The sequence below is a fragment of the Mauremys reevesii genome, linkage group 10 (genome assembly GCF_016161935.1).
Source record: "Mauremys reevesii isolate NIE-2019 linkage group 10, ASM1616193v1, whole genome shotgun sequence".
Classification (NCBI taxonomy): domain Eukaryota; kingdom Metazoa; phylum Chordata; order Testudines; family Geoemydidae; genus Mauremys; species Mauremys reevesii.
Window position 1 is genome coordinate 38,250,928 of NC_052632.1, and position 19,375 is coordinate 38,270,302.

Below are 19,375 nucleotides of genomic sequence, written 5' to 3' on the forward strand. Positions count from 1 at the left end.
TTTAGTTGGGAATTGGTCCTGCTTTGAGCAGGGGGCAGGACTAGATGACCTCCTGAGGTCCCTTCCCAACTCTGATATTCTATGATTCTATTTGTGACTTGCATGAAGTACTAGAAGCAAGGAGGGGGTGGGGGAGTGCTCAGAGCTTTGATCCTGGGTGAGGGACCCTCCTCCCCCCAGGGGTCACAGGCACATTTATCTTCCTAATACCCATTTTGAAATAAAGTGCAGACAGTGCCTAGGGCTGTCTTCTGCAGTGACTCTTTATTTATTCCTCTTTGTTACAACATTCCAGTCCATGAATATACCCTAGCTGTTGACATACCATGCTGCAAGGTTCTTTGTCACTGCTGCCCCACCCGTGCCACCCTGCTAAATGGATTTATAGCTCTGGGTAGAGCAGCATGTGGTGCACAAGTCAAACCAGCACAGCCAGGTGTGTGGGAAGAAAAGTCTCACTCATAACTGGTTCATATACAGGTTATATGCCTACAGGTGGCTCCTCCTTGGGTTCAGGTCTTGCTGCAGCTTTCCTTCCCCACCCCTGCAGCGCCTATTTAACCCTTGGGGCTCCAGAATGAATCCAGTTAATGAAGAGCTCAGGTTCATTGTACAACAAACACTGTGCTCCCCTCTCAACACAGGAATTGCCTAAAATATTACATCAAATTAGGGGGTTTTCTTTAAAGCCAAACAAAGAGGGAATTATTCCACTGGAGTGGAGTTTGATACTGTGTAATTCTGACTAAGTCCTGAGGAAGTACTTATCAGATTAATCTAGGTTCAGTGACAGATGAACCCCCCACTCCTCACCAGAATAAGGAACTGAAGAGGGACAGAGCCCTGGCTAAGTCTCCATGGTTAAAAGACTGAAATGAGCAACAGGCAGGTGAAAGAACAAGGATTAACTCCACCCGTGGAAGTTTATTACCCCACGAGCCTGGCTGCTGCAGCCTGTGTGTTCCCAGCAGATCATTCTGGGGTTGGAAAACTAAAGTGAATTCTTTAATACTGATGTCACTATGCTGCTGCCTGACCTAGTCACCACACTGGGGGCAAAGACAGTCCAAAGGCTACACATTAGGACTGCCATTAAAATGTGAACAAATCAAGCCTAAGCTACCCTTAACATTAGCACCAAGAGTAGGTGCACATCTCTTCTCTTGTGGAATGATGCAACCACATTGCTTCCCACCAAAAATGCCAGCAACTGTCACCTGCAAGCTTAAGCCAACCACACCATAGCAAACAACTGCCCCTGTAGGGATGACCTCTCCTGTTAGACTATAACACACAGTCAATATCTATAGCTGTAGGCACAGTGAAATAGCACCAGGCTTAGGTAGTGTCACAGTCTTGCTGGGACAGAGTAATGGGCTGTAGAAAGCCTGGCCCTATATAACTGATAGCACTAGCCTGTGAACATGGGAGTCATGGCTAACCAACTGAATGAAATCTAACAAGAGCAACCTGTTGGGTTCAGCAAACTGAACTAACCACCCTTCAAGCTTCCCCCTTCAGCACTAGCTCCAGCAATCTAAACACAGTTCCAGTGCAGCAGAGCTAGTGGGGATTAGTCTGGCTGAGAGGAGGGGGGACAGCTAAGACTGTTTCCCCGTGACGGGCAAGGATAATACTTTACTCATATAGCACGTTCCAGCCAAGGAGCTCCAAGCACTTCAAACATTCATCCGTGCAGCCTCAACACCCTGGTGAGGTAGATCAGTTAGTCTCATTTTACAGGGTAGGGGATGGAGGTACAGAAGTTAAATGACTTGCTGACAATCCTACAGCGAGGCAGAAGCAGGAATAAAACTCAGGAGTTCTGATGCTGACCATTGCTCTTAATTCCTAGCCCCCACAGCCTCTGCATCCAACTAGTCTGAGATGCCTGCTTCAGAGCAGGATAGGCCCTTATCAGTCTGCACAGTTCACCCCCTCTGCTGTCTTGCTTTAAGGAATTTGCCTTGCTGGGGCAGAATTTGGAGGGGAGGAGTCTCCCAGCCCCCTCTCCTTTTGTTGTTATGAAGATAGGAAGTTTAAGCCCAAGGCAATTCTGTTGTCAGTGGTGGAGAAAGGCACAAATGAAGAGTCTGGCTGATCCAGTACAGCTCAGAATTGCACCCCCCCAACCCCTTCTCTAATTGCCAAAAACACATTTGGTCACGTCCGGCCCTCTATCAGCCTTACTCCACCCCTGACTCTCCTCCACACTCTACCCATAGGAGAAATGTCTAATTTGCACATACACACAATGGAATAACTATCATCCCCAGAAACAACTGGATGGGGCAGGTGCTGTAGCCTTTGGAAGAGTAGCTACAGAGTGTCTAATACCCATCTCCAAACTAGGACTTTAGGCCAAAGATCAGGGGGCTCAGTAAAGTGGGCATAAGGGAGAGAGGGTTTGCTAGCTGATGGGTTTATGGCTGCACTTGCTGTTCATGAAAATGAGTCAATAATGCTAGCATGTGGCAGGCACAGAGGAGACTTTGACAAGCCACAGATTCAATCCCAATTGTCAGCCTAGCTGCTGCAGGAAATGCTTTGGACAGATTGGGGTGAGAGCCACATGAGTTCTCCATTACACCTAGCACCTATTTCAAATACGTGTCCATAAGAGACAGCAAGATGATCAAGGCCACTTGAGATGGAACCTTTCAACGGAGTTCATTTGAGCATCTCTCCCCTGCACAGCACAGGGATCTGCTTATGGCTGGGGAATATCCTACTCCCATCTAATAGGGTAAGGGCTCCACTGCTAACCGTTCACGGGGCTTGAAACTGCATCACTAGGGATGGAAATTGACGAGCTAGGAGAAAAAGCACTCAGAGCTTCCTGCAACAACAGAACAATCTTATTCTATAGCTTCCCCCCGGACAGGTGGGCACAGCATCCGTTGAGCAGGAACTCACCAGCATTCCCTTGCAGTACTGTGCTTTCCCGTTGTGGGAGGAGTCCCTTTCGGAGCTATTTTAATAGTATACATGCATCTTACCATCATACAAATCCCAGCCACGTCCCCCCACCCCCTTCCAGCTACAACTCCATGGCCCACTTGAGACCAAAAAGGACCAGATGTCACAGTGCAGGTAATGCTCTGCTGGCACTACAGGATGCACTATGTCAGAGAAACTCACCTACTACTCTCCGTATCCACTTGGAGCAGACATGAGAGCAGCTGCCTCTACAGTGTTACATAATGGGAGGGGGGAAGGTAATGGACTCTTCCTCCCAGCACTTCATTTAATGCTGGGAGTTGAAGAGAGGCAAGGCAGGGGATGGGAGTTGGAGTTGCTGCTTCTACAGATTGGGACCCTGCTGCTTTAGGTTTGGACACAGTGGTATGTGGGCAAGTTTCAGGCTAACCCATCATGTGCAAGTCTAGTTTGCACAGGCCAGTTTCTATCTATTCTAAGTGGAGTCACAGCAGGGTAGGTGCCAAGTGTCCCAGGCTAGAGGAGGCAGCAGGCTCGGAAGAGCAGCATTCCATCCAGGGAGGACAGGTGCAGGGAGACACTCTCGTTGGCAGAGATGAAGAGCACTGAGCCCCGGCGCAGGGTCATTTCAGAAATGGCAGCGGTGGAGGTGCCCACGGCCGTGCCTTGGATCACCAGCAGGATACTGGCAGAGTCGATGGCTGAGATGAGGTACAGCTTAATAGAGGAGGGAATCTGCAATGGAAACACATTTGCCATGGAAACAAAGTCTGGCTCAAATTCCTATCCAAGTTTCTGCCTCCTCAAGGACACAGGAAGCACTTGCACTTGTATCTCAGACGACCCATGGCACAGTGACTTAACTCTGGAGCCTGCCTCTGCTCACAGCAGCCCAAGCCCCATGAGACCTCGGAGATCACAGCATAACTCAGAATGGCCGCTCCAGGTGTTGGAGTCAGTCTCTAGCTCCTTCACCACCACCCTGTTGAGAGGTGAGCAGCCAACGATGCCTGTGCAGCTGAGACAGCACCAGGAGAGGGAGGGAGACAAGTGAATGGTAGAACACAGCAGGAAGAGGGAAAACCCAACAGCAGTGCTGCCTATCATCACCTCCCTCAACTGCAAGCATGAGGCCTGGCTAAACACCCCCAGGTCTCAGCTCTGCGTGGTATTCTAGCTCTGACACCATGCCGAGCACTGAGCAAAGAGAGATGCTTGCTTTGTTTAGTACATCCTAGCGCTGCTCAGACTGGGGCTTGGCTTCCCCCTCTGGCTGCAGCTTTCAGGCCCAGGAAGAAGAGCTGATAACATGTGACCCAGGAAAGAGGTGGGCATATCTCCCCGAACTCTGCATTCAAAGCGAAACGAAACGTGCCAACACCAGCCGCAGCAGCAGGACGGGGGAGGGTGAAACGGAGCAGGACCCAGAGGCACAGAAAGCAAAGCTCACTGGAGGACATGGGATACTCTGGCTTCAGGGGGCAGGCTGGGCAGACACACTCCATCACCTGTCCCAGAGCCAGCTAGCTCAGGCCAGTGATACTCAGGAGCCGCAAGTGGCTCTTTCACATGTCTCCTGGGGCTCTTTGCAGGGCTTGATATTAAAACACTGATTTAATTATTAGCCAGTCTAAGTTAACAACCAATCAGGATGCTTTTACTATGTTATTAACCAATTAAGTTATCAACTTGCATTAAATTATTAACTTATTTGCTGTGAGAATAATTCTCTCTCTCGGGGAAAAAAAACAAACCTAAACATTTCCCATCGTACTGTTTAAATAGGACTATAGAGTATTATAGCCAGCTACTACTATGGCTCTTTTGGGTAATGTTGGTCGCTAATGGGCCTGAACCACTGAGGTCTGAGTATCATTGCTCCCCTAATCCCATTGCCTTATGGGCTCAGAGTCACAGTGTGGCTTGTCCCAGCTCAGCTGACCCTGTGATGCTACCTCTAGTACAGGGGGTGGGAGGGAAGGGGGATGCAGTGATCTCATCCCAGGTCACAGCACTGGGGGGAAGGGGATAAGTGTCGGATGTTAATGGGCAGCCCAACTGACGTATGTGCTTTTTTCCCCTCCTTGACTGGGAAGTCTCTTCCCTCCCACCCCATGTCACGGTGACATGGCCTTTGGCAAGGGAGGCTTAGCTTTAGCTCTAGTTCTTTGCAAAACCACTTACTGCTGCTCGTTGACGGGAATGGAGAAGTTGCTAGAGAGCCAAAGGCAAGGATGCTGTCTCTGCTCGCTGCCATTGGAGGAGATGTCTGATGCTGCTACTAGGCTCCCCTCCCCGTTAATCTGCTGATCCAGGGGTCCCCACTCACCTCTATTTTCATGACAGTGAAGTCTGGCACAGGCGGGTCGTAGAGGTAGACACAGGGATCCAAGCGGCTCTGCGTGGGGGCAAAGACCTTGGAGCTGCTGGGTGCTGGGGTGTAGTTCAGCATTTCACACAGGGTGAGCACGTCAATGAATTTGGGCGTCAGGCCTGCTCGCACAGTGTTGTCGGAGCATGCCATGCATTCGATGCAGTCTGGGGAGCAAGGAGCTCAGTGTCAGTGCAAGAAGGTGGGACCCTCCCGATCAGAGAGCATCTCTGGGGAAGCCAGGTATCTGACTTCAGCTCCAGCAGGCTCCAGGCAGGAGGAAAAGCCTCCGTCCTTCACTGAGGGAAAGACTAGGGATGCTTGGCTCAGGGAAATGTGCCATCCCATCATGTCAGAGACACTGAGTAAGAGAAAAAACAATGAGGAGTCCTTGTGGCACCTTAGAGACCAACATTTATTTGAGCATAAGCTTTTGTGGGCTAGAACCCACTTCATCAGATGCATGAAGTAAAAAATACAGGAGCAGGTATAAATACATGAAAGGATGGGGGTTACTTTACCAAGTGTGAGGTCAGTCTAACAAGATAATCAATTAACAGCAGGATACCAAGGAAGGAAAAATAACTTTTGAAGTGGTAAGAGTGACCCATTACATACAGTTGACAAGAAGGTGTGAGTAACAGTAGGGGGGAAATCAGTATTGGGGAAATTAAGTTTAGGTTTTGTAATGACCCAACCACTCCCAGTCTTTATTCAGGCCTAATCTCATGGTATCCAGTTTGCAAATTAATTCCAGTTCTGCAGCTTCACACTGGAATCTGTTTTTGAAGTTTTGTTGTTGAAGAATTGCCACTTTTAGGTCTGTTGTTGAGTGACCAGAGAGATTGAAGTGTTCTCCTACTGTTTTTTGAATGTTATGATACCTGATGTCAGATTTGTGTCCATTTATTCTTTTGCGTAGAGACTGTCTGGTTTGGCCAATGTACATGGCAGAGGGGCATTGCTGGCACATGATGGCATATATCACATTGGCAGATGTGCAGGTGAATGAGCCCAATGTGCAGGTGAACATGGCTGATGTGGTAGGTCCTATGATGGTGTCCCTTGAATAGCTGTGTGGACAGAGTTGGCACCGGGGTTTGTAGCAGGGTTTGGTTCCTGGGTTGGTGTTTTTGTTGTGTGGTGTGTGGTTGCTGATGAGTATTTGCTTCAGGTTGGGGGGCTGTCTGTAGGCAAGGACTGGCCAGCAACTACACACCACACAACAAAAACACAAACCCAGGAACCAAACCCTGCTACAAACCCCGGTGCCAACTCTGTCCACATATCTATTCACACAAATCTGACATCAGGAATCATAACATTCAAAACCCAGTAGGAGAACACTTCAGTCTCTCTGGTCACTCAGTAACAGATCTAAAAGTGGCAGTTCTTCAACAAAAAAACTTCAAAAACAGATTCCAGTGTGAAGCTGCAGAACTGGAATTAATTTGCAAACTGGATACCATGAGATTAGGTCTGAATAAAGACTGGGAGTGGTTGGGTCATTACAAAACCTAAACTTAATTTCCCCAATACTAATTTCCCCCTACTATTACTCACACCTTCTTGTCAACTGTCTGTAATGGGCCACTCTCTTACCACTTCAAAAGTTATTTTTCCTCCCTTGGTATCCAACTGTTAACTGATTTATCTCATTAGACTGACCTCACACTTGGTAAAGCAACCCCCATCCTTTCCTGTATTTATAGCTGCTCCTGTATTTTCCACTCCATGCACCTGATGCAGTGGGTTCTAGCCCATGAAAGCTTATGCCCAAATAAATGTTAGTCTCTAAGATGTCACAAGGACTCCTCATTGTTTTTGCTGATACAGACTAACACGGCTAACACTTCCTCCCCACAAACAGCTGCTGTCAACACCAGGCTGGGCACCTACAGGGTAAGGGAGCAGGTGGCAATCTTAAGCCTGAAACACCTCCCTCCACAATGCATCGATACGAGCGGCAGCCTTTCACTCCATCCTCCATGGAGACACTTAGTGGCGACCACGCTCAGAAAAGCCAACAAGCCACCTAGTTTGATATCCCGCAATGGCCAAGGCAGGGTGCTTTAGATAAGGTGTAACCTGGAGATCAACATAAGTCATGGATCATGATGATTGGCAGTGGCAGTTTTACTGTAGCCAGGGTTACAAAGTGCCCAACCCATTATAGGAGTCAATATTCACCAATTAGGAGAACCACAAATGCTATTATTCAGAACCGTCTCAATGGCATTGGCTTAGCACAGGAACACAGACGCCGCCCCACCTGCCCAGCCGCCACTCAATCTCACCTCCATAGAGATAGGCATGAGGCTCGTTGGCTCCCAGGAACATAGACTCCCCTGGCTGCAGCATCACCAGGTTCAGGAAGTAAATGGCAAAGCAGCCGATGTCTCCCGGGAACTGTGAGTGGAGCTGCAGCAGCAGCTTCCCGCTGCTCCCCGAGGTGTCCTTCCCCGCAGCAACTGTGGGGGACAAGAGCAAAGACAGGTTAGCAGCAGCCCCACAACTTAGTCCCTTCGTCGAGAGCCACTGCTTTGCTTACAGCCCTCCAGTGGGGTCAGCCCACTGCTGCCAGCCCAGGGGTCAGGTGCCAGCGGCTTTGGGGTTCCCCCAAACCCTCCTCATCAGGAGGCCAGAGCAGGACTAGGCAGTTCCAGCTGCGTGTCCGAGTCCCTCTAGATCCCCAGAGATGGGACGAGCAAGGACAGGTGGCCAATGAGGGATCCAACCTGCCTGGGTGTGATTACGAGTCAGACCTCATTAGCCACATGAGCCTCACCCAGATCCATCCACTTCCAGAGACACAGGGTCTAATGTTCCCAGGCTCTGCTCTAGGGTAGGGATGGGTGGGCTGGCGCGTTTTTCCCATGCCACTGCCTGGGGACAGCAGGATCATACAGTCAGAGTATAAGGCCAGAAGGAACTGATCACCTAGCCTGACCTCCAGTAGATCACAGGCCACCCACCCCACCCTGTCTCACTAAACCCAACAATCGATGGCAGTGGAGAGAGACTGCCAGTGGCCTGTTCTCTCCCACAGGGGCATCTCCTGGATAGAAGAAATGCTTACTCCCCACCCCCCCAGACACAAACCCTGCTAGCTATGATACATCACCACCCACCTGGACCCACCCCTTCACTCCACTTCCAAAACCCTCCGCCCATATGCCCATTTCACACACACGCCACCCTCACCCCTCTCCCTGCCTTACGCCCAGCTCTCCCCAGGCACTCTCCCCAGCATCCAGCGGGTCCATCCTTTCCTTCCCATGTCCCAGTCCTCCCAGGGAAGGAGAGGAGGAAGGTGGGCTTCCAGGGACAGATACTCATCTCCATATCCCACCCCCCATTTTCCACTTCAACCCCTCCCTCCTCTTCCAGTGGGGAGTCGGTCAGGACGGGCATTCTCCCCCACCCAAGAATGGCTGTTTGAGGGGTGTGTGGGGGGGTATCCTTTTGGAGCTGATGATCCTCCTCCCCCCTCCTGCTGGAGCAGAGGCTGGGGTAGCCTCACTTGACCTGAAACGCCTTCGTTAGAAAGGAGGCCTCTTTGGCTTGGCTCACGCTTCCCTTCCATTGGAATAAAAGGGCTCCTTTGTATTTCCGCTCTGGGAGCCTCCCCGACAGAGCCCCAGCAACCCGGAGGAAAGAGACTGATGAAGATCTGGCATAAGCTTGGGGGCCAACTCATGCCAAGGCCCAGGCCTCATTGCACACTGACAAATGCAGAGCTGGAAACCAGTCTGGCTCCCCTGTGGGTTACGACAGTTAAAACAGATACTAGAGTTCTAGAATGAGGTTAGTGTTTAGATTGTATGGAATGCTTGTAGGCTGCTGCCTGCATTAATCCTACTTGTAGTATCTGTACCCCCCGTATAAGGTAATGGGTAAGTAAGTGTAAAAAAAACCCAGTCAGGAGAGATGCATCACCAAGTGTGAAGTGCTAGTTTACCACAAGAGGTGTCATCTCTCCCCAGCCTGGCCTCTAGACACCAGACAAGCCACTGTGCAACATCAGTCGACAAAAGGTTTTGTTGATTGCTCTCCCCACGCCCGTGAAGAGGGGATGTGCACAAGCCCTCATCCCATCACAGCTTCAAACCTGGGGGAAGAGCACAAAAATCCCTGCCGAGGAGGAATCATCACTATGGTGCCTGGAATTCAGAGAGGGCAATATTTCTAAGCATAAGCAAGCTATGCTTGGCTTGGGTTACCCCTAGAGGATATACAGAGCTTGCATATGACCGCACGCATCTGTTACCATTTGAAACCTAAAACTGTAACTCGTGTGTGTGTGTGTGTGTGTATGTTTACCTGCTTTAACCTTGTAAATAACTCATTTATTTTCCCTAGTTAATAAATCTTTGGTTAGTTTATCACAGGACGGCTACAAGCATTGCCTCTGGTAAGAGATTTAAGGTACAATTGACCTGGGACAAGTGACTGGTCCTTTAGGACGGGGAGTAACCTGGATACTGTTGGGAATTTTGGCATAAGGCAGGCTTGCAAGATAACCCAGAGTGCCCCGGGGGACTGTCTGAAACTCCATGTTAAGGCTGTTCTAGGGCTTTACGAGTTCCCACTTGTGAGGTGGTTGGTGAAATCTAGGTATAGAACTCGCAGCTAATTCGGGATTTGTGCCCTGCTTCTTGACAGTCTGCCCTCGCTCCCAGTCGTGGGCCAGGTCAGACAGACTGACGCTCCTCTCCTACCGCTTGTCGGGCAAACACTCGCTGGGTTGGTTCGAGGAGCAGATCAGTCTTGACGGCAAAGACCACGCTGGGATATAACAAGCTCCAGCCAAGAGTGCTCAGAGCTTTGCCCTGCTGGTGCAGGGACGGTAGGAGGCAAAATCCTCTCCACGCTTGTTACTCTTTGGTATAAATACACATGCGCCTTCCAGGCCCATATGGCTGCTCCACTCGGTTTATTTTTACTGGATAAACTATACACAGGGCAGGATCTGAAGCCCCTGGCTTTGTCCCCAGGCCATAACGTTAATCGTGTTCAGTGCTGAACTCACAGAGGCCTTTCCAGGTGGTATCGCTCCAGGGCAACTTACACGGTGCCTGTTCAAATACAGAGGGAGGGGCTGAACTGCAGCCACTTCAGGTGTGTGAACACCAGCAAAGCTTTCCAGGGCAGGGAGTTAAGAGGTGTCAGACCCAGCTAAAAATCACAGGGCAGAGCATAGTTACCCAAGACTGATAGCAGCCAGGACGCCAGGGCTACACATGCTTCTCACAAGTGACTTAGGATCTTTAACGCCCCCAAGCAATCAGGGACCACAACCCCCATGGTGCGCTCAGCTGATCCGCCCTCTCAGGGGTTGTATGGTGGGGAAAATGGTCAGGCTCAGGGGCTCTATCTCATATAGCTCCTGTTCCAGGGTGGCCTGTCCCTTTAAAGGCCAGGCGCTGGCCAGCCCTGTTCAATCAGCCCTGCCTAGGCCACAGTTAGCTGCCTCCCAGCCTTAGAGGGCAGGACACTGGAGGTCAGGTGGCAGCCTGGTAAACACCCGGGCCTCCCAAAGGGGCAGAGAATTGAGTTTGGTGAAGGAACTCTAGGGAGCAAGTCCTGGCATAGGGCTGGAAGGACACCAGGAGTCAGCACTTTGGGTCTCTGTACTGGGGGATAAAGGGAGCCCAGGAGGCGGGCTGAGGAGGAGCCCAAGTGAGGTGAAAGAACTTTGTTTGGACCTTTGTTACCCCAGAAGGGGACTGAACTCAGAGTGACCCAACCAGAGGGGCTCTTCACGTCACAGACAGACGCAGAACAAACCTTCCTGGGAAATCCTCTTCACCAGCATATTCAGCTGGTCCACAAAGACCTTCTTTTCACTCTTCATCATCCTGGTGAAGCAGATCCGCAGCGCGGCAGACACGCCTCGGGGGTCATTGCACACACTGCGCTCCAGCTGCTCCGCTGCCACGTTGCCAATCAGCGCCCGGAACTCGGGGACCTCTGCAAAGAGCAGACGCCTGTCAGGAGCCTGGGCTGGGGTACGATAGCAGGGGCAAACCCACCCACTCAGCTACCCCACAGGGATGGGCTGCTAACACCACGTCCCCTTCTACAAAGCATTTGGCTTATGGTCACGGAGCATGGCAGCGGCAGAGCAGGCCATAGAAGCCAAGAGCCCCTGCCCCATCACTGCGTTCCCTGGGCCCATCTTTGCACTCTGGTGCCACTTAGGCATTTCAGTCTCTGTTTTAGGCACCTGAGAAGGGATCAAGTAACTGCCAACACGAAGGTGCTAGCCCCAGGTCCTGTCCGGCTTAGTGTCTCCGAGCTGCTCTGCTGAGCCTTTCCCAGGTGATGTTCTGCATTACGAAGCTAGGGCAGCAAATGAGCTGCTCATTACATCTGGCAGAGGGCAGCTTCCCCTGGGGGCGAGGGACTCAGCAATGGAGCAGCCCCCATATTCATGACTGGTCAGAGTGATCAGTCCCCTGCAGGCAGCCCCAGCGAGAGGGGAGTGCAAGCCTGGGGCTCCTCGCAGCCTCGAGCTTGGCTTCTGGGACCACTGCACCAGGCCTTATGCGTTGGCATTTCTCCTTCCTGCAGGGCTCTGCTTGGAGCGACACCGCCAGGGGCTGGAGGATGATATGCCCAGCCCAGCTGCAGGGATACATTGAAGGGGATCTTATTAACCCTTACAAGTGCTCAGCCTCCCACTGCCCCGGCCCCACAGCATCTGACCCTTCCTCTTTCCTCCAACTCGGATGTTGTCACTCAAGCCGGCAGCCCCACACTTGGGATCTCTTTAGCCCCCCAGTCCTGCCCTGCCCAGCACATCCCCAGCCAGCAGCGCCACCTGGTGCTTACTCTGGAGAAAGGCCACAATTTCCTCCACGGGCCGGAAGCCGCACATGCCCTGGAAGGGGGTCAGTGCAATGGCCATCTCTGGCTTGTGATTGGCATCTGGATAGTGCTCGGGAAACTGGGCGTGAAGCTTCCCCGCCAGCTCCTAGAGAGGGGAGACGAGGACAAAAAGTCAAGAGTCCGGGCGATCCCTCCTCGACAGCCAGGTCCCTCGGCGCCAGCTCACGCGCTGGCAGGCTGCATCCTGGGGGAGAGATCCCACCCGGCTGCGGGTACGCCAGCAAATGGATTCAATGAGGAGAGTCAGTCCTGCCCAAGGAGTCAGAGTGACTCACCCCTGTCAGAATTCTCGTTCCCTGGGCTCCCTCACTGCACCATCCTCCTGGCTTCCCCGAGAGGGGCTACGGCTAGCTATGGGCTAGGCTTCAGCCCGAATGCTCAACTAGCTAAAACCCCTCCCCCCCATCTACCTCCCTTCTCTGCCCACTGCTGCGGCCCCCACCAGGGCACTTCAGCACAGCAACTGCACATTTAAAAACACAGGACACTGAGGAAATGCAAGCGCAGCCAGCAGACACGGCAACGCTGCAGCACCAGGGAGATCTGGGATACAAGCACATGGTAGCAAGGGCTGGGCTTATGTCCCCTGGGTTTATTCCACTGTGCACGTCTTACCAGGCTGAACAGAGGGGTCTCAGCAGTAGGCAGTGGCACTTGCTGCTGAGCTGAGGGCTTCCTGTCAAATGATTCTTTCTGCGTTTCTAATTTAAAGCTGCTTTTTGGTATCAGATGGGAACCAGTTGCTGAGATCAGAGCACTTAACACCCCTCAGTGAGAGCTCCAGCCCCATGCTCTACCCAAGACGAGCGTAGTAGTTCTCCTGTGCTTCATTCAGAGTTATTTCCTCCCCAAGAAATGGGTGGAGAACAAACATCTGAGGGCTGAGCCTTATGACGCAAAAAGGAACGTTTCATTGCCCTAATGCCCTCTTCTTGTTATGGAGCAATAAACCAGCTCCTCAACCGAGCAATCAGACCTGGCCACAACACCCAGTGGCTGATTCAAGCCCAACATTTAGGTTTTGTACAAAGAGCTTTTAACAAAAGTTTATGACCAACAGAACTGTTGCATGTTGTGTACGAGGGGCTTTAAACATAAGGCATTGGCTGATCTGCATTAAGCTATTACAATTCATAGTCGTACAAAGCAGCAGCGTACACGGGGCGCTGCCAGAGCCAGATCACGCTTACTGTGCTACATGCCAGACCGGCACTAACTGCTCAGGTGGCCTGACTGGGCCAGTTGTAACAGGCAAAAGCTCAAAGAAGACTGATGCTGAAGTAGACACCTAGGCCTTCCATTACACCTGAATGGGCGCTACTTCAACTGCAGCCTGTTGTGTAGACTCTGGACGGGGCAGAGGACAATAACGTTCCCATTATTTTTATTTCTGTGCATAACACTGTGCGTGTCCCTATACCGAGGGAGGCAACTCGGGAGAAGCAGTGAAAGCGTTTTACTGAATGACCTGTTCTAACACAGAGCTACTCTGCCATGTGCTCCATGCTCAGTCACAGCCATTGAGATCACTGGGGTCAAAATACAATATGATCTGATGAGAAGGGGCCCTGCCGTGTTGCCAAGACCTAAAGGTCGTGCCGTGTTCTTCCCCTCCAGCCACCACAGCATATTTGTGGCACCCATCTGGGTAAGACACAAGGTGCGTCTCATCCCAGGGGGGTTGGATGAGTGCAAATTAAAGGGGGTTTTGTTTTTGTATCTGCACTGGCTTTGGAGCAAGGTCTGTCTTTAGCTATGCTCTGGCAGGTACTTAGCAGCCTCTGGGCATGGAGTGCAACAGCCAGGTGCTGGCAGCATCTGCATCCATTCCAGAACTCAATGGGTAGGGGACCATGGCAACCATTCCAGAACTCAGTGGGTAGAGGACCATGGCAACCATTCCAGAACTCAGTGGGTAGGGGACCATGAACGTGGTACACTCCTGAGTGTCATGCCACAAGAGCAGGCCCAACTCAGCAGCACAGCTTACATCAGTGACATCTGCAGAGAGACTGCCTACAAGGACCCAGCAGTGCACTCAGAGGGGGTTCAGAACAGCTTCTTACCTTGTTAGGATGGGCCTGGATGGACAGGGCTGTGTTAACCGACAGCACTTTGAATAGGAAAGGCAACTGGCCCTGGAAGGTCTCCTTGACCTTGGATCCCAGGCATCCAGGATTATCTGCTATCCATTGTCCTAAGGTCTTCTGGGGAATTCGATTATCCAGAATAACAGCGTCGCCTCTAGGGTGGGTTCCCATCCAGAGCTGGAACAGGCATTTGTGGGGTGGAAAAAAAGGGACAGGACAAAGCCATTAGCATCTCCAGCATGGCTCTCAACCGGCTTAAAAGACAGGCCAAATAGGCAGGTTCAAGGAGAGGGGGAAAGGAGGTAGGATTGTCTGTACTTGAGTTCTCAGCTCTGGCTTCCTGCTACAGTTCAGATTGAATATCAGCATCCCCCTTAGCTTCTAAGTGCGTCTCTCCCATCCACCCACCTATAATTATTTCCTAATCTCCCAGGAAATCTAATCTCCTAGGTCAAAGCATACAGAGGTCTGATCTGCCAGGCTTGATCTTGATCTTCTCCTCAGTACCTTTTGAAACACAAGAATTGCCATAGTGGTGCAGATCACTGCTCAATCCAGATATGCAATGCTTCAAACAAAGCCAAAGTCCCCCATCCCCACCCACCCCTTCGCAGATTCTGTCAGTCATTGCAGTGAAGAGAAAGGAAAAGGGATTCAAATTCCTGCCTGACCCCAGCTGGCGATCTGCTTATGCCCTGAAGCATGAGGATCAAAAGCATACTTGCCATTGCCACTGTAGATGCTAATCATGCGCGTAATAGCTTCAGTGTTCCAAAGGAAGAAGCCAACTTTTGGCCTCAGTCATGAGGGTTGAGATAGGAGAGGGAAAGTGCCTGACTCTGGGAACTCAGCAAAACCTGTGCCACAGAAGACTGGCAGACGGAGGGAGCTGGGGGCTTACCTCAGCATATGGCTTGTCTGGATCAATCTGTGCCAGTGGATCACTGCTAGCCAGCAGCTTGGCCACTTCGCTGTCCAGGCCAATCTTCCCCCAGGCATATTTCTGCACAACGCAGGAGAGGGGAAACACTAAGTGAACATACAAAAACAAAGGGTTATCCAAGGACACAACAGGCAAAAATCACCGGCTCACAAAATGGCCTGACAATGCCAACTCCCGGCCACTCAGCTCCCCCTGCTAAAATTCCTGCCCATATTTTGACACCGCCCCCCACCACTTGCCTCCACTGCTGCAACCTTCTCTCCTCTGGGAAGCTACCCCCTCCAAAATGCTGCTGCTCAGATAAATGCACCATCCCATCCCCATTCCTCTTTCAGCACCTCCATCAAATTCAAGCTCATCATCTCTAGGTCTCTGCACAACTTATCCTGACCCCTAACTGCTCTCTGTATCCTTCTCCCATGCTCATCCTCGTGCTTCCTCCTATGCTCTTCCTCACACTCAGAACAATCTTCCTCTCCCATACACCCAACCATTGCCCCTCCTGAAAACTCACTTCTTCCATTAAGACTTTTAAACAACATCCACCAGAGAAAATGATGGATTATCAGAATTAGTTGTATTACAGTAGCCCCTAGGCTCATTGTCATATGTCTGAATGGTCCTGCGTCTCTAATTTAGAGCACACAATCCTTGGAGCAGTGATGATGCATTTTGCACATCATCGAGCACATGCTAATGGCATGGTTCTACAGCTCCTCCAAGTCAGATCATAAGACCACAAGAACGGCCGTACTGATCCATCTAGCCCAGTATCCTGTCTTCCGAAAGCGGCCAGTAGCAGATGCTTTAGAGAGAATGAATGAACAGAACAGTTATACAGAGCAATCCACCCACTGTCACCCATTACCAGCTTCTGGCAGTCAGAGGTTTAGGGATGCCAGAGCATGGAGTTGCATCCCTGCCCATCTTGGCTAATAACTATGGGTGGACCAATCCTCCATAAACTTATCTAATTCTTTTTTTAACCCAGTTATACTTTTGGCCTTCATAACATCCCTTGGCAATGAGTTCTACAAGGTGACTGTGTGTTGTGTGAAGAAGTTTCCCTCTGTTTGTTTTAAACCTGCTGCCTATTAATTTTACTGGCTGACCTCTGGTTCGTGGTAAATAACACTTCCCTATTCATTTTCTCCACACCATTCATGATTTTAGAGCCTTAGTTACCTCAATACCATCCAGTCCAAACCTACATGCTCTGGTTTTGCACCACACAGTCCAGTTCCACACATGTCCACTACCTAAAGTCCAGTATGTTTCACTACAAGACAATTTCAGTTTAGAACAACAAATGACGGTGAAAAATCTGTGCCCCAGCGTAAGACATTCAACTACTCCAAGAGCCTCCAGCTCCAAAACTGGCCAAACCTCCTCCCCAATGTGGTTTAACGTGTGACTGGCTAAATACGGCATCCTCACACCCCAGATCTGCCCCCTGCTCATCTTTGAGTCACGCCTGCTGAGCCAGACAAAAATGTGTGTTTACTGTCATTCGCACAGCCCATACAGCTGTGGGAAAGTGAGCTGGCTTCCACTCCACCTCATGCACCATGTTGCTGATGGCACAATCTTTAATCTTCAGGGTCCTAAGCAGACTTTGCAGGCTTGGCTGAACCTGCATTCTTGGACTTATCAAGTGCTCACGCAGGACATGGCATCCCTGGTAGGCCTTGAAAACTCTACTTGCCAGTGCTAAGCAGGAAACTTCCCTAACAAGTGGAAAGGGACAAGGAAGAGGAGGGTGGAGTAAGCAAAGCCATTGATTCCTGCAGAACTTAAGCTTTCATCAAAAAAAAAAAAATCAACCAAACATTTCTTTACCTCTCACATGCTACAATGATGGGGACCACATGAGAGCCTGGATAGACAAAGAGGGTGGGAGCGACAAAGGAACTTAGACACTGGGCCCCTATACAATGAGTGGAAGTAGGTGCCTTAGAATGCAATCCACAAAAGTCGGCATGCTAGGCGAGGGGCCGCCTACAACTATCAATGGGAGATGCTGACAAGAAATGATGTGAACAGGCATCTCCCACCTGTCGGCACTATGAGCACTGAGCTATGGGTTATTCTGATATACCCCATATATATATTGTGGGGCTCCCTCAGTCTCTCCTGTTCAAGCTGTTCCACTGTGGGTAAATAATTAAAGAGTGATTGGAGCAGGGGGCCTGAACCCAGGACCTCCCACCTTCCAGTGGGGTGCCTGAACCAGCAAGCTACATACAGTTTGTCTCTTGCTTGGCAGTTTTGTGGCTGGTGGAGGTGTGGGCAAGGACCATTATACCCATTTTCCACACACAAACGGAAGTACTGAGATGCTGGACCAACACCACATGTGGAAATCAGCAGCACTCAAGAACAGAACCCAAGAGTCCAGACCCTCAGCCCCTCCCCACAAACCAACAGACCCCACTCCCTTTCCAGGGACAGGCATAGAACCCAGGAGTCCCTCTACCTTCCCTTCCCACTCACCAAGAGAATCCAGGAGTCCTGCCTCTCAGCCCTTCCCCCCATCAATAAACCTTCCATGCGAGACCCAGGAATAGAACCCAGGCGTCCTGCCCCAGCCCCGCCCCCACAGAACTCAGGGCGGTCCTGCCCCGGCCCCAGCCCCAGGGACGCCTGGCTGTGCCGCGAGGAGCAGCCTGTGCTGGCGGATTCCCTGCCGGAGCAGGAGGTGCCATGTGCCTCGCTCTGCGGGGAGCCGGCCGCTGACCCCAGACACTGCCGCGAGGAAGGCGCATCCCCGGGGCGGGGGGTGTCTGAGCAGCGGGGGCCGGTTCTAGCCCAACAACCCCTGCAGCCCCTTCCCCAACGCCATGGGACCCACCCTCCCGGCATCCCCGCCCGAGCCGGCTCGGCCCCGGCCGCCGCTCACCTCTCAGCTCCGCCATAGCTCCGCCTGGTGCCCTCTTCCCCAGCCTGCACCGCCCCGCCAGCCGAGAGAGGGGGGATCCGGGATGGAGCGGCGGGCACGCCCCCTCCCGGCCCGGGCACGCTGGGAGAGGTAGTTCCCGGCCTGAAGCCCAGCAGCAGGATGGGGCGGAGCCCGGTGTCGTCGGCTCACGCGGCCCCCCAGTCAGGGTTCGAGTTGGGGGCGTGGCGCCAGGACCCATTGTTCACCCAGCGTGGGCAGGGTCCGCGTGAGTACGTGGGGGGAAGTCCCTGCTCTGTGCATGCGGATTCCTATGGGGGGGGGCAACTCTTCCCCCAGACACGTCCTGCCCTAGCATGGGGCAACCCCCTGTATGCGCAGTCCCCTCTCCACGTATGCAACCCCCTTCTTTACTGTTCCTTCACCCGTGTGCAACCCCCTGTATGCGCAGCCCCTCTCTCCACGTATGCAATCCCCTTCCTTACTATACCCCTCCCCCGTGTGCAACCCCCTGTATGCGCAGCCCCTCTCTCCACGTATGCAATCCCCTTCCTTACTATACTCCTCCCCCGTGTGCAACCCCCTCTGCGCACAGCCACTCTCCTCACATATGCAATACGCTTCCTCACTATATACACCCCCATGTGTGCAATCCCGTGTGCACAGCCCCCTCCCCATTATATACACCTCTATGTGAACAACCGGTATGTACACACCCCTTCCCCACTATATATACAAGTATGGGGCAACCCGCTCTGTGCACATCCCCTCTCCCCACATATGCAATCCCCCACTATACACAACCCCATGTATGCAATCCCGTGTGCACGGGCCCCCATATACACCAGCATGTGTGCAACCCCTTGTGTACAGACCCCGTCCCACATGTGCAATCCCCTCGCGTGCAGTCCCCTTCTCCACTATATACACCAGCACATGTCTACCCCCCAATACGTGTGCAGCCCTTTCCCCACTCTATGGATGCTGTGTGCAAACCCCTTTGTGCACAGTCCGCTCCACCGGAGGATCCTATTGTGTGTGCAGCCTCCCGTGTGTAACCTCCTTCCCCAGGTATACACAACCACGCAGGCGTGTCACCCCCTTCCCATAGCAACCTCCCGCCGTACCACACCCGCCTGTCATTTAACGCCAGACTCCGCCCCTAGCCGTCCGCGTGCCTCCCTCAGGCACTGCACGCGCACACTCCGACGCGGCGTCAGACAAACGTTACAACTGGCCCC

General features: G+C 51.9%; 1 protein-coding gene across 1 annotated transcript; it reads right to left on the reverse strand.

Annotated features, from left to right (window-relative positions):
* Positions 1 to 245: 245 nt before the first annotated feature.
* Positions 246 to 18,407, reverse strand: MPI (mannose phosphate isomerase). The gene is made up of 8 exons (XM_039491096.1): positions 18,138 to 18,407; positions 15,197 to 15,324; positions 14,272 to 14,472; positions 12,149 to 12,290; positions 11,102 to 11,284; positions 7,609 to 7,782; positions 5,270 to 5,478; positions 246 to 3,675 (listed from the first exon to the last, which is right to left on the reverse strand). Exons 1-8 carry the CDS (start codon positions 18,373 to 18,375, stop codon positions 3,457 to 3,459), a joined length of 1,494 nt encoding a protein of 497 aa, XP_039347030.1. The 5' UTR covers positions 18,376 to 18,407; the 3' UTR covers positions 246 to 3,456.
* Between the last annotated feature and the right edge of the window lie 968 nt (positions 18,408 to 19,375).

Excerpts from the sequence above, each read along its gene's own strand:
- MPI (XM_039491096.1), bottom strand. The coding sequence starts at position 18,375 with ATGGGTCCTGGCGCCACGCCCCCAACTCGAACCCTGACTGGGGGGCCG. Across the intron at positions 11,285-12,148 it reads AATTGTGGCCTTTCTCCAGA|AGGTCCCCGAGTTCCGGGCG; the intron begins GTAAGCACCAGG and ends TGCTCTTTGCAG. Across the intron at positions 7,783-11,101 it reads GAAGAGGATTTCCCAGGAAG|TTGCTGCGGGGAAGGACACC; the intron begins GTTTGTTCTGCG and ends TGTCCCCCACAG.